This window comes from Neomonachus schauinslandi, chromosome 9 (genome assembly GCF_002201575.2).
Source record: "Neomonachus schauinslandi chromosome 9, ASM220157v2, whole genome shotgun sequence".
NCBI lineage: Eukaryota > Metazoa > Chordata > Mammalia > Carnivora > Phocidae > Neomonachus > Neomonachus schauinslandi.
Window position 1 is genome coordinate 101,346,905 of NC_058411.1, and position 22,330 is coordinate 101,369,234.

General features: G+C 39.4%; 1 protein-coding gene across 2 annotated transcripts in view; it reads left to right on the forward strand.

The window, feature by feature from the left end:
* TLN2 (talin 2) overlaps window positions 1-22,330 on the forward strand; it is a 191,678-nt gene that overhangs the window by 19,446 nt on the left and 149,902 nt on the right. For both annotated transcript variants that reach the window (XM_044917829.1, XM_021693794.1), the window contains exons 7-9: window positions 3,421-3,484; window positions 4,519-4,623; window positions 20,391-20,546. In XM_044917829.1, the coding sequence (XP_044773764.1) occupies window positions 3,421-3,484; window positions 4,519-4,623; window positions 20,391-20,546 (325 nt within the window). The remainder of the gene's footprint in view (window positions 1-3,420; window positions 3,485-4,518; window positions 4,624-20,390; window positions 20,547-22,330) is intronic.

A 22,330-nucleotide genomic window follows, 5' to 3' on the forward strand; every position in this document is an offset into this window, starting at 1 on the left:
ATTGTATGGAGCAACTACATTTGACTTATCCATTCATCAGTTGATTGGACATTTAAGTTGTCTCTACCTTTTGGCTATTAGGAATACTACTATGAACATTCATGTACAAATGTTTGGACATGTTTTCATTTTTCCTGGTTACATACTTAGGAGTAAAATTGCTGTTTAATGCTTTGAGGAACTATCATGTTATTTTCAACAGCAGCTATACCATTTTATATTCCCACCAGCAATGCGTGATGACTCCAATTTCTCCATATCCTTGCAAACACTTGTTCATCTTTTTTTTTTTTTTTAAGATTTTATTTATTTATTTGACAGAGAGAGACATAGCGAGAGCAGAAACACAAGCAGGGGGAGTGGGAGAGGGAGAAGCAGGCTTCCCGCCGAGCAGGGAGCCCGATGCGGGGCTCGATCCCAGGACCCTGGGATCATGACCTGAGCCGAAGGCAGACGCTTAACGACTGAGCCACCCAGGCGCCCCTTGTTCATCTTTTTTTATTGTAGCCACCGTAGCGGGTGTATGGTATCGTATTATAATATTTTTTTATTTCCCTGATGGCTACTGAAGTTAGGCATATATTCATATGCTTTTGGCCAATTGTATATCTTCTTCGGAAAAATGTTTTTACAGATCCCCTCCCCATTTTTTAATTGGGTTGTCTTTTCATTGTTGTGAAAGTTCTTAACATATTCAGAATACAAGTCCCTTATCAAATACTTAATTTGCAGTATTTTCTCCCATTCTTTGGGCTGCTTATTCATTTTCTTGGTCATGTCACTTGGAGTTCCAAATTTTTTATTCTGATGTAGTCCTACTTATTTTTTCTTTTGCTGTGTGTGCTTTTGGTATTGAATCTTAAGTGTTGCCCTGACACAAGGCCATAAAGGTTTATTCCTATATTCTAAAAGTTTTACGGTTTTAGCTTAAATGTGGGTCTCTGGTCCATTTTGAGTTAATTTTTGCGTTCGGTGTGAAGTGGAGGATCCAACTTCACGTTTTGCTCATGGATATCCAATTGTCTCAGCGCCATTTGTTAAAAAGACTATTCTTTTCCCATTGAAAACCCATTCCCTTTGCTGAAAATCAACTGGCTGTAAAGGTTAATTTCTAGACTCTTGATTCTATTACACTGACCTATTGTTATATCCATTCTCCACTGTCTTTATTACTGTAGCTTGGTAGTAAATATGTTTTTTGAAACTCTGTTAATCTATTACTGTGTCCTCTTTTTCACCTCTACCACCAAGCCATTTATTTGTGAGGCACCTGGGTTATTTTTATAGAATTGCCCTAGTTGGCATTGGGCTGATTATATCCTGGTGGTGTCTTCCATCTCTCTTTTTGTAAACTAATATTTAGATCTAGCATCTTAGTTAAATTCAGTTTAAATTATATATTATTCTTTATTGCCAAAAATACTTCCTGGATAGTGCTGTATACTTCCTGTTGCATCAGTTAGGCATGTGTTGTCTGGTTATCCCACTTTTATTAATAATAAAATTGATTAAGTGAGTTTGAATCAGACTGAACTATCTACTATAAAGTTCTCCATTAACTTGTCACTTGTTGGTTTTAGCAGCCATCCGGCATGTTTTGATCTATCGTTTATTTCATTAGGAGCTATAAAATGATGATTTTGGACTCCTTTTATTCCTTTTGTGTTTGTTAGCTTTGTTACTTTGTGTTAATCAGTTTTCAGTAGGAATTGGTGCCCTAGCCACCTGTTAAGGTGACCAATGATTATTTTAAAGGATCTTTATGGGATTTTTATATATCTGTGTTTTTACCCATTGTGGTCATCATTCTTTGGCACTCTAATTGCCCCATCACATGAAATTAACTATATGATCTGTAGGATTTGCTCGGAAATAATCCATTGCAGGCGATGAGGTGAAGGAGTAGATGAGTCAGGAATGGCCGTGAATGGATGGTGGGTTCTTATATTGTTCGATCTTTTCCTTTGTGTAAGGTTTTAAAAATCATCCTGATTTTGGCCAGTGGTTACCCCTTGATGTCAGTCCAATGTCATTTTGATAGATTCTTTGATCTCAGGCATAAGAAGCCCCAAGAACATTTAATACATTTCCTGCCCCAGAGTTAGAATCAGTCACTTCTCCAGGGATCCCTGATTCCTTTTAGTGGGAAATAGTATTTGGAGGCTACCTGACCGAGGCCCTGGCAGTGCCACCAGATGGTCCTTGCCCTTAGCTTCCTCAGTGGACACACTAAAAACTCTTTTCCAGAAAATGAATGAATCAGACATTTAGATCAGTATCTCCAATTCAAATGAAAGACTACAGGGTTTTCATTTAACTTTTTTTTTTTTTTTTTGCTTTATTTTAATCTATTTCGTGCTAAAAAGTTTGGTTTCTAACACCTAACATAATTACTCATTTACTTTATCCTAATTATATATGACATCCTACTTCTATATAATGTAATAATGTAATTTTATAGTGTGTGTGTATTTATGTGTTTAGAGGGGAGAGGGTATAGCTTTAAAATAATGTTATCAATATTTAATATGTCTTCCATGGTTCACTTTATCTTTAAAACAGATCTCACTAGGGATGTATAGTCAAAAGACGGTTTTTCAAAGTTATTTGAAATCATTTTTCTTCCTGTGGTTATGCTGTCAACTTGATACACTGTTAAGTTCATTTATTTCAGTTTGCTTTAGATTTTTAGGTGTTGAATTTTTCCCCTCTTTGTAATTTCAAGTGGTTCTAAAGTGGTAACTGTAATGCAAGGGATATCCAGAGGTTTCATTTCCATCCTTGTTCCCTTTGCCCTGTTTCCCTTCTTCCCATAGAGAATCATTTTAATTAGTACTAGATGTATGTTTGTATTGTTTTAAAAATACATATATTTTTTAAAGATTTACTTATGTATTTTAGAGAGAGGCAGCGCACGTGTAAGAGTGGGGGGTTGGGCAGAGGGAGAGAGAGTCTTCAAGCAGACTCCCCACTGAGCACGGAGCCCAATGCGGGGCTCAATCTCGACCCATGAGATCATGACCTGAGCCGAAACCAAGAATCAGATGCTTAACTGACTGAGCCACCCTGGCACCCCTAAAAATATGTATTAACCATATAAAATGAAAAGCACTCTCCTCCCTTTATCACAAAGGATAGCATACTCTACACTCTTGCACCCTTTGCTCTGGCACTTTACAATGTATCATGGAAATTCTTTCTTTTTTAACTTTGTTAGTTTGATCCTTTGTATCAGACTGGTTTTATATTTGTGTCCTATTTAAGTGTATTATGAGATGTGGCAGTCTGTTCTTAATTGTCCCATAAAATACTGGCAAGTTGGTGACTTCATGGAGTTGTACAAAAAAAGTCTCTTTTTTTTTTCCTTCTCATCATACAATAAATGGCTTATTATTATTTTTTTGTTGTTCTCTCTCTCAGTCTAAAGGAATTCCTGCCCAAAGAATACATCAAGCAGAGAGGAGCTGAAAAGAGAATATTTCAGGTATTGGAAATGTACAGAACTTTATTATCCTCCTCACTCCCTAGCCTCATCTATTAGCATGAGAGGGGCCTCTGCACATGATAGTTTAGTACCCCATACATGTACTCTGCTTATATAATAAATGATTAGTGACTCAAGAGTAAAGAAGCTGACAGTTCTACTTTGGGCAGATTTATTATCTTAATCCATACCTTCCTGCTAAAGGTTACTTAGTCCTTCTGAGAAAAATGTGCCTACATTTAATTTCAAAGGCATTATCTTGATAGTGTCGAAACAAGGTGATTTGCTCTTAAAATGCACTGAAGAAGCAGCTACAAGTAGCTTCTTTGTCCTGATACTTGTTTTTTGAAGCTTAGAATTTGGAAACTGGTGTCTTTTTAAAATTCAGGGTTTTTTCCATAAACGTCAGAGAGTTTTCTCTTCCAGGCAGACAGTAAGAAAAGCCCTATCATCAACTTGCCATAAAACAATCACTCCAGTGAATCCAAAATATTAAAGTCTTCTTCGGTATTGAAATGTAAATATAAGTTGAAGTAGAAATTTCGTCTGTATAAAATGCACACAGTCTTGTTTCCAAGCATTCTGATGTGCAGGCATCTATATATTCTGCTCTTTGGAAAACCATATATTTTGGGTGGATGTTAGAATGATACCTCTCCTGGAGAACATTATTTTAGCTCTACTAAATGAATCTACTCATTGGTTCTGAACCTTTGGGGATATGGAGTTCTTCCAAAAAGTCAATTACACTTTGGACCCTGGTCTGCCATGCTACATGGCATGAATTGTTGCCTGTAGGTGTAAAATCTGTAGGGAGTTTGGGCTCCAGTTGCCATTAAGAAGCCCTGCATTCGAGCTTTCTCTGTGCTCTGATCCTCGGTCAGCTGGTACGTGGGTCACAGAGGGGTCTCCAACACAAACGTCAGTGATTGATCATTCATAGCAACTTTATGTGCCATACATTATAACCACCTCTACCGAGTCCACGTGCTGGCAGAGCTGCAATAACCAGTCCTTGCTGCTGTCACTTGTAGGAGCATAAGAACTGTGGAGAGATGAGCGAAATAGAAGCCAAGGTCAAGTATGTCAAACTCGCCCGATCCCTCCGGACGTATGGTGTGTCCTTTTTTCTGGTGAAGGTAAGTTGGGCAGGGCGTAGGGTGCAGAGGGGGTTTGCTGGCAAGCTGGCTTCGTTGTCCCGACTCCCCTAGCATATGCAGAGGTAGCATCCGGCCAGTGGTCACCTGAGTCTAGCCCATGGGACAGACACGAAGTGTGTAAGCCGAAAGGCTAGTGAGCAAGCCTGGCTGCCTGTGGGCCTCCAGGCACTCGTGTCTTGTCCTGGCACGGTCGCTGCTATAAAGTCACTGAAGGAGTACATTTATATCTACTTGTCACTTCCTTCTGAAAATGTTTCACTTAAGATTACTAAGAGTGCCCTGGTCTAAGTGAAGGTTGTTGATAACTGCATATACCAAAATTGAATGAATGTAGTAAATACGGTACTTACTTTGTATACTTCCAGGTGGGCTTTGGGATTTTCTGTGGCCTTCAGATCTGATTTCATGGGAATTGTTTGCCTTCCTACTAGGAGGAAAGAGGTGGGTCTTTGAAATTCAAGACTGAGGCCCTCAATGGGTGTTCTTAGGTGGACTGATTAGCGCTCTCATTGGCTTCTTTCCTTTGTACCTCCTGACCTCACATACTCTATTTTAGTCATCTCACTAATAGGTTTCATTGATTTCCACTTGTTTTGCTGTGACTCTTGGCTTCCTACCTCTTGACCTTGGCCCTGGAAGAAAACTCCACCATGTGAAGTTTCTCATGTTTTTTAAAGCAGAGGAGAGTGTTACCAACTGTGCTCAGCTGCCCCCAGGGACAGAAGTCCCAAGGCCAGAGTTGGGGTGCTTTAAGAAGCTTGCTTTCCTCACTGCTAAAGAGAACTAGAGGAGAAGAAAGTTACACTGTCCTCTTGGATGTTTGGGGGTAGAGATGTTTTTCTTGACTCTACTCATTGGAGAAAGCTGCTTCATTTGGGCTGAGGAGCAACAAAGATGTTACACTGAAGAAGGGGATACACTTCGTGCTGATGAGTTACTTAAACCAGACAGCTCTTGGTTTTACACCCGAAAATGCTGGGCCCTTGCAAATGATGAAAGCATAGGTGAACCACTTTGTTTTTCAGAAAATCATTTAGAAGTTGAATTTCTTCACATTTGGTGTGAGCTTTAAACTATCAGTGAATTTTTGAATGGGGCTGATGCCTTGTAGGTACGAATGACTCCATTTCCCTGGAATGACTCTGCTGCCCTAGCTGAGGTGAGCCCGTCTGAACTGTAGTCACCTGCTTTCATCACCCTAGCTCCCCCACCATCACCATAAGCAGATGGTGAGATCTGCTTGTTTTAGAAGTAAAAGCTGCTTTTCATTTATTATTCTGAAGAACAGTAGATGGCAGATGAGTTCCAGTACCTCATAGGGACAACAATGAAACAAATTTTGAGCATGTCCAATGCTTTGGTCTCAGTTTCCATGCTTTCTTGAGTTTTTCTATAGTCCTTCATGTATGAAATTCATCTCTTATATTCATATTGTTTTCCATTACTACCATCACACTTGGATGTGCATATAGGTCAGTAAATTTAGGAAAATATGTAGCACACAGAAAACTACATGAAATTAGGAAGAACACTTGAACATCAAGGTCCAGAAAAAATAAATGTTCTCCAAGGCTAATTTATGGCCTGAGAAAAATTTGTCTACGGCTAGTAGGATAATTCAAGGTAGAGCACAAATCTGGTTATTGCAAGGTCTTGTAGATTTGATTAAATGAAAACTTCTTTTACAAAAGTATTTAAGGCAAAATAAGAAAGTAATGGAAGTTTCCTTCCTTCCTCCCTCTCTCCCTTCCTTTCTCCTTTTCTTCTTTTCATGTCTTTATTTTTTTTTTTAACTTACATGTCTTTGAAGAAAGACCAGGATCAACTTTCATATACATGTTAGGTATTCAGATTTTGGTTTTCTTTAGTTTTATTTTTTGTCACTCTATGAAAGTGAGCACACTGCCCACTTTAATTTTTTGCTCAGTGGTCATATTTATGTACATTTTATTTTAGAATTTGTTTTGATAGGGGTACCTGGCTGGCTCATTTGGTTGAGCATCTGACTCTTGGCCTCAGCTTAGGTTGTGATCTCAGCTCCATGCTGGGCTAGAGCCTGCTTAGGATTCTCTGTCTCCCTCTCCCTCTGCCCCTCCCCCTCCACTCATGTACACACATGTTTGCTCTCTTAAAAATGAAAATTGATTGTGATAAATAGTTTGCATGACTGCAGTTTGCCCTATTTTCAAAGTAGTACAATGAGAATTCAGGAATAATTTAATACTATGGATTAATGAACCTCGTAAATCAGATCAATAGGTCAAATAAGATGGTCTCATATACAGTGAATTATCTGGAAAAGAAAGAAAACAATTCCATTTACATAGTATCAAAAACAATAAATTACTTAGGAATAAATTTAACCAAGGAAGTAAGATCTATACGCTAAAAACTTTAAGACACTGGTGAAAGAAATTAAAGACAATACAAATAAATGGAAAGATATCCCATGTTCATGGACTGGAAATGTTAATATTATTAAATAGTCCATTCACTTAGCATAATTTTCAGCCTACAGATCTCTGTACATGCTATAACAATATATAGTCATTTTAATTTTTAGATTTATTTTTAAATTGAGTAAATTGGTCAAGTAAATGTATAAGACATATGTCAACATGAAATAACATTTGCGTGTATAGATAAGCACAACCATTTAGAATATATGATGAAAAGAGATCCTATACGGAATAGCAGACACACACAAAAATTGTATGGCTAAGGGATAGTAAGATTTTTGAAGGTATAAATAACAGATTTCTCTAGAACCCCAACCTAAAAATACCATTAAGTTGTGAAGGAGTTTCATTGGCATCATTTAGGAATTTAAAAGTGAGTGATTCTAAAAAAAAAAAAAAAAAAAAGTGATTCTAGCTTCTCATTCAGTACTTATATAGGCTATTAGAAATTTAAGTCAATGAAATTATAACTTATGAAACATTTAGATATTGATGTTGAACACACTTAATCATACCACATGGCCTTAGGATTAATCATAGATATTCTTAGAGTAGTTAGATATATTTACAGGTGCTTCTATCATATTTTCTTCTATATCCATGAACATGTTGACCTTATATTCAGAGCATTATACTTTGTTGTTATATAAAAAAAAAGTGCTTGGGTATTGGAGTCAGGAAGATTGGCCTGGCATCCAGAATGGCAACATACCCCTATGTGGGAAACAGCAGAAATTCGTATGACTTTCAGAGACATCCATAGCCTCCCTCAGCCTCAGTTTCTTCATCTGAAAAATTGGAGTGATAATGCCTTACAGAGCTCTAGTGAAGATTAGGTGAGATAATATATGTAAAGAAATGTAATGGCTGGGGGGCGCCTGGGTGGCTCAGTCAATTAAGCGTCTGCCTTCCACTCAGGTCGTGATCTCAGAGTCCTGGGATTGAGCCCCGCATCGGGTTCCCTGCTCACAGGAAACCTGCTTCTCCCTCTCTTCCCTGCTTGTGCTCTCAATTGCTCTCTCTCTCTCTCTCTGTCTCTCTCAAATAAATAAAATCTTAAAAAAATATGTAGTGCCTGGAAAGTAAGAATATTTGATAAATTTTAGATTATCCCTAAACCCTTCCCACATCTCCGTAATCCCTGGCAACTGAGTCTTCCAACTTGTAATTGGCTTTTATCACCCATGATGTACATACAGCAAGAGTTGGCAAACTTCTCTAGTAAGGTGTCAAATGGTATCTTAGGCTTTGCAGGCCATACTGTTCATCTCTGCCCAAGTGGCCTGAAAGCAACCATAGGCAATACGTAAATGAATGAGCATGGTTAGGTTCCTGTAGAGCTTTATTCATGGGCTCTGAAATTTCAATTTCAGATAATTTTCACGTGTCACATAGTATTATTCCTCTTGTGGATTTCTTTTTTCCCCCAACTGCTTAAAAATGGAATATTCACTCTTAGCTTCAGGCCATAAAAAAGCAGGCAAAAAGCTGGGGTTATAGCACTGGCTGTAGTTTGCTGACTCTGATGTAGAGAATGTCTATAAGCCATTTAATGAATACACAGGGAACAGCTTTATGTGGCAGTATTTTCAGTGGCTAAGAACATAAGCTTTGAAAAGAAACACCTAGATTTGAATTCTGGTTTGCCACTTAGTTTTACCTTAGATAAGTTACTTTACCTTCTAGAAGTCTATGCATGTTTGCTCACCTGTAAAATTGTGCCTTTTTATGAGGTTTAAATTAGATAATAGAGAAAAGGGGACTGTGGCATGTAAGACCTTAATGAAGGGAAGCTGTAAATGTCCACAGTCTTCCTCTTATATTGGCTTCTTTTGCGTTTTATCTTGATACACTAATCAAAACCCCCTAAGCAATGGTAAGCCATTTCCCATGACCTGCAAAGGATCTTGTTTCATTCCAGGAAATTCTTTTTTTTTAAAGATTTTATTTATTTGTTAACAGAGAGAGACCGCAAGAGAGGGAACACAAGCAGGGAGAGTGGGAGAGGGAGAAGCAGGCTTCCCGCCGAGCAGGGAGCCCGATGTGGGACTGGATCCCAGGACCCTGGGATCATGACCTGAGCCGAAGGCAGACGCTTAACGACTGAGCCACCCAGGCGCCCTCATTCCAGGAAATTCTTGTGTAAACCTCCTTTCTCATTTATAAATTTGTCTTTTAACTCTCCCTGTAACCACAGCCAGAGCTCTGAGGTGTGAGAAACCTGGGGAGCTGACCCTCTTCTCCTCTTAATTATAAAAGCATCACAGGGGGGCATTTGGAGCCTCTCAGAATTGTGAGTTAAGTTGAATAGATGACCAGTTGTTAAGAGAAAAATGGCTAATGAACAGGATCTTTAACACCGTTTTGCTTTTTTTTTTTTTTTTTAAGTTTTATTTATTTAAGCAATCTCTACACCCAGCGTGGGGCTTGAACTCACAACCGCCAGATCAAAAGCCACATGCTCCTGCAAATGAGCCAGCCGGGCGCCTCTGACACCATTTTGCTCTTCAGCAGCCATCCCTTTCTGCCATGCCCCTAAAAGAAATAAGTGTACTGATAATACAGCAAAGCACACAAGCCCGCACTTTGGGACCAAGCCAGGGTAGAATTGTAGTGAGCACAGCTGGATCACAGGCTTAGGCCACGTCGAATTTAGGGGCCTAGAGCCAGAGCCTGCCAAAGCGTACCGCACTTGCATCCCTTCACTCACTCACTTCTAAATCTCCCATGTAGGACACAGGTGATGTAAGAATCAGCTAGTCTCCACACCAGTGAGAAGAACTGGAAGAAGAGCAGGCTTGACCACAGCCAGCCACCAGTTTTTTTGTTTTTTATATTTATTTATTTAAATTCCATTAGCCAACATATAGTATATCATTAGTTTTTGATGTGGCGTTCAGTGATTCATTAGTTGCATTTAACACCCAGTGCTCATCACATCACGTGCCCTCCTTAATGCCCATCACCCGGCTACCCCATCCCCATACCCCCTTCACCTTCTGCAGCCCTCAGTTTGCTTCCCAGAGTCAAGAGTCTGTCATGGTTTGAAGCCAGAGTAATGGCTGAGATGTGCTTGAAAGGAGGGGCGGGGCTTGTTAATGAACCCTGCCTCCTCTTGGTAGAATGCATTCATTCTCTGGCCTCTAAGTTACGCAAGCTCAAGACATCTTCCAAACAAAACCAACCTAATGAGGACCACCTAGAGAGAAATTTCTACAGAACAGCGGCAGCTACAATGTCTGTGTGTGTGTCTGTGCTTGAGAGACAGGACTTCACGGGGCCTGCCTCGCCTGCTTGCTTCACTCATGTCTGTTGCTGAAGTCGGCAAGGCTGGGTGTAGGGTGGACTGAGATGTGTGCGATAAGGGGAGAAGGAGGAAGCCTCTCCCAACATGCAGGCCCTACCGCTGTGGGTCTAAGGCAGGTCCTCATGGGGAAGAACCAGGGTGACTAGCCCTGAGCTGAGCCTTTCGCTCTTTTAACTTTCTCCAGCTGCTCTGCATTTTGGGGGTAGGCCCTGAAATCATTTTGATCCCCTTGACAGTGGTCTCTGTTGCTAGGTTTCAGCATATTCTGCGTTTCTTCTGTCCCCCGTCCCTAATCCTGATCTTCCGATGGAATGCCCACTGTAAATTGTTAGCATGTTCCCTGTGACTCCCTCACCTGTGTCCAGAATGAGCTCAGCAAGAGCCGGGGCAGTCCGTCATAATTCAGTGTTCCCTCACCGCAAAGCCCCTCACCCGCCAGGAGGTGCAGATGGAAAAGGCTGAAGGCAACAGCTGCAAACCATATTTTATTTCAGATCCCCTCCCGGGTGCCAGCAGCTGGGCCCGTGCCAAGCCTGGGTGGCTAATGGCCTAGAACCTCTTCGCCTAAAGGTCTGTGTGGCTCCTGAAGACAAGTTGGACTACCTGGCATTGTCCAGCCTGCATCGATTTCACCCCTTGCGGAACTGGCCTCTCTTTACAAAGAATCTGTCTCTTCTCAGTGGTTTCTTTAAGGCCTGGGAGGTTCTTCCACTGCCATATTCCCCTTGTCAGACGCCCACGCAGATTCCCTATCCTGTTCTCTCCTCCTCCTGGGAGGGAGCTGGAGGTGTGCCCTGACCTTCACCGTCGGATGGCTTATGAATTGCCCATGAGGGCCAGCGGCGATTTCTGTGTTCTCTGACTGCTTTCCCCAGAGTAGGGTAAACGGTGGGAGACAGTCTGCTTTCAAAGTCAGAGATGTTTTCGAGCTGCTCAGATTTGTGTTCCAGTCATGGCTTTACCGCTCACTACTGTTTGCCTTGGATGAGTTGCTGGTCTCTCCATTTGCAGAATGATACCAACATTTGAGGGATGCTCTGAAAGTTAGTAGGTGATATTTATTAAGTGCATAGCACATTTGTGTTATTTTAAAATTGCCTATCCCCTTGTATACGTTCATATTTGTGTGTGCTAATTTGTATGTATTCCTCTGAGAATAATGATTTAGGCATTGTAGGTTTCAACAAATATCTGGGAAGATTTTTTTTCCTGATAACAATAGGAATAGTTTTGTTGTTGTTCTTGTTGTTGTTTTTTTGTAGAGAAGGAGGGAAAGAGAAAAAAGGGGAGGGGGCAGAGGGAGAGGGAGAGATAGAATCTTAAGCAGGTTCCACACCCAGCACAGAGCCTGACTCGGAGTTCAATCTCACAACCATGAGATCATGACCGAAACCAAGAATTGGGTGCTTTAACTGACTGAGCCACCCAGGCACCCCAGAAATAGATTTTTTAAGTGAAATTTGGGGAATAAGGAAAAGCACAAGAAAATAATACAAATCACTTGAGATGTTCATTATCACCATTTTATCATGTAATGAAACTTTTATTTTTAAAAATTTGTTTTGAATTTTATTTAAAAATTTTATTTTTAAAATTTTATTTCATGTAGGGTTAAGCTATACAGATGGTTTTTATTTTATGCTACATTGCAAATTTGTTGCCGTGAATCCAATTATTTTCCAATCATAGGGTTTTTAATGGTTCTAGAAAGTCTGTTACTTGGGTATACCCTAATTTACTTAAGAACTCCCCTGTCCTTGAAAATTTTGGTTGTTTCCAGTTTTTCACTATGACAAACTGTAGTTACACATAATCTTCTCACACATTTAGAACTTCTTTTTGAGTAACTTTTTTTTTATTAAAATTCAATTAGCCAACATATAGTACATCATTAGTTTCAGATGTAGTGTTCAATAATTCATCAGTTGCATGTAAAAACCCAGTGCTCATCACTTCATGTGCCCTCCTTAATGCCCATTTGAATAACTTTCTAAAAACAAGCTGTGTCAAAAGGGGGAACACTTTTATTGTTTTTATTTTCATTTTTTTAAAGATTTTATTTACTTATTTGAGAGAGAGGGAGAGCACAGAGAGAGAGGGAGAGGGAGAAGCAGACTCCCTGCTGAGCAGAGAGCCCGATGTGGGACATGATCCAGGACCTTGGGATCACGACCTGAGCCGAAGGCAGACACTTAATCAACTGAGCTGCCCAGGCACCCAAAAGGGGGGACATTTTTATAGCTTTGGATCAATATTGACGCATTTTCTTCCATAAAGGTTTTGCCACATTAAATTCCCGTCCATAGTGATCCTCTCTCATACCTTCTTCAATTCTGAGTATTAATTAAGAAAAACTCTCCATTTTATTAAGTGAAAATCTAATTGCTTGCTTTTTACTTGTTGTTTTTTCCTTCTTGTTTTAATTTTTTTTCCTTTTTATTTTAATCACCTGGTGTTAATCACAATAAGGGCATTCCTTCATCCTCATCACCTATTTTCACCTGTCCTCCCACCCATCTCCCCTCTGGTAACCATCAATTTGTTCTCTGTAGTTAAAAGTCTGTTTCTTGGTTTGTCTCTTTTTTCCCCCCTTCTGCCCATTTGTTTTGTTTCTTAAATTCCACATAGGAGTGAAATCATATGGTATTTGTCTTTCTCTCACAGACTTATTTCACTTAACATAATACTCTCTAGTTCCATCCTGCAAATGGCAATATTTTGTTGCTTTTTATGGCTGAAAAATATTCCATTTGTGTGTGTGTGTATGTATATGTATATACACGACATCCTCTTTTTTTTTTTTAAATATTTTATTTATTTGAGAGAGAGACTGAGATAGAGAGAGCATGAGAGGGGGGAGAGTCAGAGGCAGAGGGAGAAACAGACTCCCTGCTGAGCAGGGAGCCCAATGTGGGACTCAATCCCGGGACTCCAGGATCATGACCTGAGCCGAAGGCAGTCGCTTAACCAACTGAGCCACCCAGGCGCCCCACACGACATCCTCTTTATCCATTCATCAGTTGATGGACACTTGGGCTGTTGCCATATCTAGGCTTTGGAAATAATGCTGCTATAAATGTAGGTGAATATGTAGCCCTTTGAATTAGTGTTTTTGTATTCTTTGGGTAAATACCCAGTAGTGCAATTGCTGGATCTTAGGGTAGTTCTATTTTTAAATTTTTGAGGAATCTCCATACTGTTTTCCACAGTGGCTGCACCAATTTGCATTCCCAGCAACAGTGCAAGAGGGTTATTTTTTCTCCACATCCTTGCCAGCACCTGTTGTTTCTTGTGTTTTTGATTTTAACCATTCTGACTGGTGTGAGGTGATATTTTCATTGTAGTTTTGATTTGCTTTGGTTGATGAGCATCTTTTCATGTGTCTGTTGGCCATCTGTATGTCTTCTTTGGAGAACTCTCTGTTCATGTCTTCTGCCCATTTTTTAACTGGATTATTTGTTTTTTGGTTGTTGAGTTTTAGAAGTTCTTTTTATATTTTGGATACTAACCCTTTATCAGATATGTCACTTGCACATATCTCCGCCCATTCCGTGGATTGTCTTTTAGTTTTGTTGATTGTTTCCTTTGCTGTGCAGAAGCTTTTTATTTTGCTGTAGTCCCAGTAGTTTATTGTTGCTTTTGTTTCCCTTGCCTCAGGGGAATATCTAGAAAAAAGTTACTACGGCCAGTGTCAGAGAAATTATTGCCTGTGCTGTCTTCTAGAATTTTTATGGTTTAAGGTCTCACATTTAGGTCTTTAATCCATTTGGAATTGATTTTTGTGTATGTGTAAGAAAGTGGTCTAGTTTCATTCTTTGGCATGTTGCTGCCCAGTTTTCCCAACACCATTTATTGAAGAGACTGTGTTTTTCCCATTGGATATTCTTTCCTGCTTTGTTGAAGATTAGTTGACCATATAATTGTGGGCTTATTTCTGGATTTTCTGTTCTATTCCATTGATTTATGTGTCTGTTTTTATGCCAGTACCATACTGTTTTAGTTACTACAGCTTTGTAATATAACTTGAAGTTCAGAATTGTGATTCTTCCAGCTTAGCTTTGCTTTGGGTATTTGGGGTGTTGTGTGGTTCCATACAAATTTTAGGATTATTTGTTCTAGCTCTAAAAAATCCTGTTGGTGTTTTGGTAGGGATTGCATTGAATGTATAGACAGCTTTGGGTAGTATAGACATTTTAACAATATCTCTTCTTCCAACCCATGAGCATGGAATGTCTTTCCATTTCTTTGTGTCTTCAATTTCTTTCATCCGTGTTTTACAGTTTTCAGAATATAGGTCTTTCACCTCTTTGGTTAGGTTTATTCCTAGGTATTTTATTATTTTTGGTGCAACTGTAAATGAGATTGTTTTCTTAATTTCTCTTTTACTGCTTCGTTATTGGTGTAGAGAAATGCAATGGATTTCTGTACATTGAATTTATCAGTTCTAGCAGTTTTTGCTAGAGTCTTTCAGGTTTTCTATGACAGATGACATGAGTATCATGTCATCTGCAAATAGTGAAATTTTTACTTCTTCCTTACCAGTTTAGGTGCTTTTTATTTCCTTTTGTTGTTGCTTTTTATTTCCTTTTGTTGTACTAGCTGTGGCTAGTACTGTCTAGGACTTCTAGTACATGTTGAATAAAAGTGATAAGGGTGGACATCCTTGTCTTGTTCCTGACCCTAGGGGAAAGTCTTTTATTTTTTTCCCATTGAGGATGACATTAGCTGTGGGCTTTTCATCTATGGCCTTTATTATGTTGAGATATGTTCCCTCTGAACCTATTTTGATGAGGGTTTTTATCATGAATGGATGTCGTATTTTATCACATACTTTTTCTGCATCTGATGAAATGATCATGTGGTTCTTACCCTTTCTTTATTGACATGATGTATCATGTTAATTGATTTGTGATTACTGAACCACTCCTTGCAGCCCAGGAATAAATCCCACTTGATGTCAGGGAATTTTTGTAATGTATTGTTGGTTTTGGTTTGCTAACATTTTGTTGAGGATTTTTGCATCAGTGTTCATCAGAGATATATGTTATTTCTCCTTTCTCATTTGTGATTTTATTTATTTGGGTCCTTTCTCCATTTTTCTTGATAAATTTGGCTAGCGGTTTATCAATTTTATTGATTTTTTTCAAAGAACCAGCTTCCGGTTTCATTGATTTGTTCTATTTTTTGTTTCTATATCATTTATTTCTGCTTTAATCTTTGTTATTTCCTTCCTTCTGCTGGTTTTAGGGTTTGTTTCTTTTTCTAGCTCCTTCAGGTGTAAGGGTTAGGCTATTTGAGACTTTTCTTGCTTCTTAAGATACTCCTGTATGCTTCCCTCTTAGAACCACTTTTGCTGCATACCAGAGATTTTGAACCATTGTATTTTCATTTTCATTTGCTTCCTTGTACATTTGTATTTCTTCTTTAATTTCCTGGCTGATCTATTCATTGTTTACTAGTATGTTCTTTAATCTCCATGTATTTGTGGTCTTTCCAGAGTTTTTCTTGTGGTTGACTCTAAGTTTCACAGCATTGTGGTCAGAAAAGATGCATGGTTTGACTTCGATCTTCTTGAACTTGTTGAGACTTGTTCTGTGGCCAAATATGTGCCCTATTCTGGAGAATGTTCCATGTGCCCTTGAAAAGAATGTGTATTCTTTTGTTTTAGGATGGAATATTATGAATTTATCTGTTAAATCCATCTGGCTCAGTGGGTTGTTCAAAGCCATGTTTCCTTGTTGATTTTCTGGTTAGGTGATGTGTCCACTGATGTAAATGGGGTGTTAAAGTCTCCTACTGTTATTATCAATTAGTTCCTTTATGTTTGTTATTAACTGTTTTGTGTATTTGGGTGCTCCTATGTTGGTTGCATAAATATTTATAATTGTTATATCTTTTTTTTTTAAAGATTTTATTTATTTGACAGAGAGAAGGATAGCAAGAGCAGGAACACAAGCAGGGAAAGTAGGGGAGGGAGAAGCAGGCTTCCTGCTGAGCAGGGAGCCCTACGTGGGGCTCGATCCAAGGACCCTGGGATCATGACCTGAGCCAAAGGCAGACACTTAACAACTGAGCCACCCAGGAGCCCCTAATTGTTAGATCTTCTTGTTGGATTGTTCCCCATATTATTATGCAGTCTCCTTCTTTGTCTCTTTTAACAGCCTTTGTTTTAAAGTCTGTTTTGTCTGATATAAGTATTGGTACTCTGGCTTTCTTTTGACATCCATTTGCATGGTAAATGATTCTTCATCCTCTCTTTCAATCTGCAAGTGTCTTGAGGTCTAAAAGGAGTCTCTTGTAGGCAGCATATAGATGTCTATTGTTTTTTTTATTCATTCTGTCACCCCATGTCTTTTGATTGGAGCATTTAGTCCATTTTCACTCAAGGTAATTCTTAATAGGTTTGTATTTATTGCCATTTTATCACTTGTTTTGGGGTTGTTTCTGAAGATTTTCTCTGATCCTTTCTTATCTTTAATTCTTTGCTGCTTTTCTTTTCTTTGGTGATACATTTGAATTTCTTTCTCTTTATTCTTTGCATATTTATTAGTGGTTTTTGATTTGTGGTTACCATTAGATTTGTATAAAACCTCTTCTGCATATAGCAGTCTATATTAAATTAATGGTCATTTAAGTTTGAACCCATTCTTTACTCTTCTCCTTCCCACGTTTTAGGTATATGGTGTCCTACTTCACATACTTTTATTTTGTAAGTTCCTTGACTGATTTTTACAGAAATACTCATTTTTAATGCTTTTGTGTTTCCTGCCTTCATACTGTCATTTTGGGTCTTTCATTTCCACTCAAAGAATCCTTTTTAATATTTCTTGCAGGGCTAATTTAGTGATCATGAACTCCTTTATTTTTTGTTGGTCTGTGAAGCTCTTTATTCTCCTTCTATTCTGAATGATAATCTTGCTGGATAGAGCATTCTTGGCTCTAGGTTTTTTTCTACTCAGCACTTTGAATATATCATGTCACTCCTTTCTGGCTTGGAAAGTTTCTGCTGAAAAATCTGCAGGTTTCCTTTGTATGTAACCCTCTTCTTTTGTCTTGCTGCTTTTAATATTTTTTTCTTTATCGCTGTATTTTGCCATTTTAATTATAACACGTCTTGGTGCAGATCTGCTTTTGCTGATTTTGTTGGGGGTTCTCTGTTCCTCCTGGATCTGTGTATCTGTGTCCTTCCCCCAAGAGTAGGGAAGTTTTCAGCTATTATTTCTTCAAATAAATTCTCTGCCCTCTTTTCTATTTTTCTGGGACTCCTGTAATATGAATGTTATTATGTTTGATAGAGTCACTGAGTTCCCTAAGTCTGTTCTCACTTTGCATAATTATTTTTCCTGTCTTTTGTTCAGTTCAATTACTTTCCATTACTCTGTCTTCTAGGTCATTAATTCATTCCTCTGCTTCTTCCAGCCTGCTATTCATTCCATCAAGCTTATTCTCATTTTGTTTATTGAGCCCTTGATCTTTGCTATATTAGTCCTCATCTCTGTGTTAATGATCTTACTGATATTGTCCACTCTTTTCTCATGTCCACTGAGTATCTTTATGCTCATTGCTTTAAATTCTCTGGCTATGGCCTTGTCCTGTTCTTTCATTTGGGACAAATTGTTCTGTCTTCTCATTTTATCTGTCTCTGGGTGTTAGGAATGTCAGCTGTGTCTCCTATTCTTGAGGGTAATGGCTTTATGAAGAAGAGGTCCTGTAGTGCTGTGCATTATAGTGTCCTCTGTTCCCTAGGGCCTGGTGCTTCCAAGAGTGTCTCCAATGTGTGCTGTGTGCACTCTGCGGTTGGGTCCTGGCCACTTTATCCTACAGGCCAGTAGTCTGCAGAGGCTGTCTGCTGGTTGTGGGCAGTTTTTGGTCCTTCGCATGAGTGTGGCATGTTTTAACTAGGTGTGCTCTAATTTGCTTGTTAAATGACACCTGTTGGGGTGCCTGGGTGGCTCAGTCATTAAGCATCTGCCTTCGGCTCGGGTCGTGATCCCAGGGTCCTGGGTTCGAGCCCCGCATTGGGCTCCCTGCTCAGCGGGAGGCTTGCTTCTCCCTCTCCCACTCCCCCTGCTTGTGTTTCCTCTCTCACTGTGTCTCTCTCTGTCAAATAAATAAATAAGATCTTTAAAAAATTTTTTTAAAAGATGACAGCTGTCACCACCACCACCAGAACCAAGGCCCTGCAAAATTCCCGGGTCGGGAGATGTGGTATGGTTAGGGGTTTGCATCTGTCTTCTGGGGGCAAGGGACCTACTCTGCTGGGTCCGAAGCAAGTGTTGCTAGGAAGGGTGGTTCCACCAATGTGTGGGGCGTGTGGAGGGGAGGGAGCTGGGCTTGCTGTAAGCAAGTTAGGTAGCAAGTGTTGATGCTACACTGTTCCCACAGGTGGCACTGTGCTTATGCTGAGTGTCATGGGAGGGAAATGGTATCAGCCAGCTCTTTTGTTTCCATAGGCGTCTCTTTATGAACACTGACTCTCTGGGATGTGCTCTGAGATGAGCAGCTAACTTCCCCACTGTGTACCCCAGCTATTTCCATGCTGTATGTCCATGTCCTTTTTGCCATGCCTTCCCTCCAAGATCAGCCCCAGTGCCCTTGAAACTCTTCCATCCACTCCCATTGACCTTTAAAGCTCCAGGCTTTAAGCTCCACTGGTTACAGTGGCCCCTTTCTCTTTCCAAGGCAATTGCTATGGGGATTCTTTTTCCCCATGTGGTCCCCTGTGTGCTAGTCTGTCTCTAACCCTTCTCTGCAGTCACCCCTCCCTCCCTAGCACAGTGACCATCATCTGTTTCTCTCCCAACCTGCATCTCCACACCTCCTACCTTTTTTTTTTGTGGCCTCTTCTCTACCTTTAGTTGTGGAGTTTGTTCTGCCAGTCTTCAAGTGAATTTTGGGGGTATTTATGATGATCTGATAGTTATCTACTTCTATTGGTGGGATGAGGCAAGCCTAGGGTCCTCCTACTCCACTGCTATCTTCTCCTTGCTCCCCGTCAAATGAAAGTCTGCTTCATTATTGTAAACACATTTTCTGTTTGTGTTCTTTGCCAGTCACTTTTGTCAATCTATGGTAAACTTCCACACATACAGTATATAAAGTCACTATCGTAATTGTTTTAAGTATTTATCCCTAGTCATTTGCTTAATTTTGTTTACAGTGAGGTTTCTTTCTTTTTCTCCTATTTTCCCTGTTTTTCAGATGTATCAAAGTCTATATATTTGTAGTTAAAGATGTTGATCTTTCCCTTTATAAATTTTCTTTATTTTGGTGTTTGTGCTTAAAAGTCATTTCCCTCCCAGGAATCACAAAAATATCCACCTATAAATTCTTTGTAAGTTATTAATCTCTCTTAAATTTGTTTTGGCATGAGTGTGAGGTAGGGATCCATTATTTTAATAGGCATGATTACTATTAAATTATTAAAGCTAATCATAAAAGGCTTTTTCAGAGTCAGTAGATATACATAAAAATACCAAAACAATTCAAATGGAAATGTATTTGGGAGATTTTTAAAAAAAGGTCTGTGTCTCTTTTATTGAGAAGATTCTACTTTGGCAGAGTTTTAGTTAATTCTAAATAGCTAACATGCTGTATTTAAATTTGCACATTAAACTTTTTTTGTTATTCACTGAGTTGGCTACTGGAAGTGATAATATTTGGAATTCATCTTAATTTCTATTTCTCTGGATCACAGTCCATTTTTGGAGCAACATGCCCTCCTAAACAGCATCTCTTTTCAGGAATTGTGACTTTGTGGATTTTTCCAGTCTTCTGATGTCCCTGTTTTAGCTTCCATGTCTTTAGTTTAGTGAGTCATTCACCTAGTCCCAAAACCCTGGTTTTCCAGTAGTCCTACCTATTTTGAAACATAGTATATGTAGATGACCTCAGGTAAGACATCATGAGATCTCTGATGACTTGGCAAAATCAGATGTATTCAGAAGAAGAGCACTAACCCTCGGTATTTCCTGTTTTAGGAAAAGATGAAAGGCAAGAACAAGCTGGTGCCTCGCCTGCTGGGCATCACCAAGGACTCAGTGATGCGTGTGGATGAGAAGACCAAGGAAGTGCTGCAGGAGTGGCCACTTACCACGGTTAAGCGCTGGGCAGCCTCACCCAAAAGCTTCACCCTGGTACGGACTGGCAATGGGGAGGACCAACACGGCCTTGGGCAATACTGTGCGGTGGGAGAGAGAATACAAGCCTGATGGGTTTCCCTGGCCTTAGAGAGCAGTGTGCAGAGGGACAGATAGTGGGAGTCCACAGAGGGTGGGGACTGGCCCAGTCTTCTATGTTCCTGATGCTGTCCCTAGCATGCCCTAGAAGGAAACTTGCTAATGCTCAGAGGCTGATCAAATCCTCCCTCTTCATCTCTGCTTGTTTTAGAAGTTCCTAAGCATTGTGACATCTTGCTGAAGTGTGTTATCCCAGCCTGCCTAGAAACAGCATACTATACAGAGGAAATGGCATAGACTTTAGGGTAGTATTCAAAACCAGCTGGTCATCTCCCATTTCTGAGAGAGTTCTCTCTCCTCTCTGAGCCTTAATGTCATTAGCTTTAACATGGGAATCATAATACCTATTTCACAGAGGTGTTAAGATCAAACAAGGTGATGATGATAAAATTCTCAGTGTGAAGTACATGGAAAGTAGGGAGAATGTCGTCATCCCAGGCCTTCAGACCTCTGAATTCTTCCTCCCAACCTTAATAGTTGCTCTTAGCAGATTATAATTGTGTTATTATCTTAATTATAGCTGCATTGACACACAAGAATTGATAGCATTGTTATTTTGTAGGGCAAGTTGAGCAACAAGAGAAATCAATGCTGAAAGTTATCCATCTCCTAGCACTCCTGAAGTGTACTATTCTCCAGGTCTAGTGAATACTTGAAATTTCAGCTTGTATCTAGGTAAGGTCTCATAATAGGGCATCAGAAAAAAAGGTATAAGGAAGGGGTTTTGGAGGGAGTATTTAGTTATCTAGTTTGATCATTGGTGGATAGACTCTTGCCAGTGGGAAGGAATCATCAGGAAATAGACCTTCTTCCCTCCTGTAGTCAGTAAGAGCTCTACCTGCATGGCCCTTAAGAAGGGGTGTTCATACTTAGAGAACTGTGTTCTCCTCTTCCATGGTAGGAAGTTGTAGATAACTTGTAAAAGAGAAAAATCAAATCAATATAAACATGTTATTTAGAAATACTAGAAGAAACTGTGAAAGGGTTCAAAGTAGTTGCCTTTGGGGATAGGAGGGATGGAAAGTAAAGATAGTAATGGCTTGGGCAGGGGCCTGCTGTGTTTTTTTATGTACCTTTTAGTGCTATTGGTCTTTGAAAACTAGGTCCAAGTCCCATTTTGTTGAAAACAAAAAGTTATTTTAAAGATAAACAAGAAATAGTTATGAGTCGCAGTAACTACCTCAAGCACAAGAGAGAATGAATATCGATGTTTATTAAAGTTGGATTAAAGTTTGTAACATGTCTTATTTCTTTCCACTCTGAGCCTGAATTTAATTTCCAAGTGTTTGGAGATTCTCCTGTTGTCTTCCTATTATTCATTTTTAGTTCAGTTCTGTTACGGTTGAAGGACATACTCTGCATAATTTCAAGTCTTAGAATTCTAAGATTTGTTTATATTACAGGATATGGTCATTCTAGGAGAATGTTTGATGAGTACTTAACAAGGGTGTTAGGTAAATGTCGGATCCTGTTAGTTGATGTTGTTCCAGTCATCTCTATCTCAACAACAGTTGTGGATTTTTCTGTTTTTCCTTTCAGTTTTTACTGCATGTATTCTGAAGCTGTGTTTGGTGCTTACATGTACATTTAAGATCCCTCTGTCATCTTCATGGAGAAATTGTTTTACCATTTAGTTGTTTTGTTCCTCATAAATTTGTTTGCTCTGAAATCTGCTTAATCTT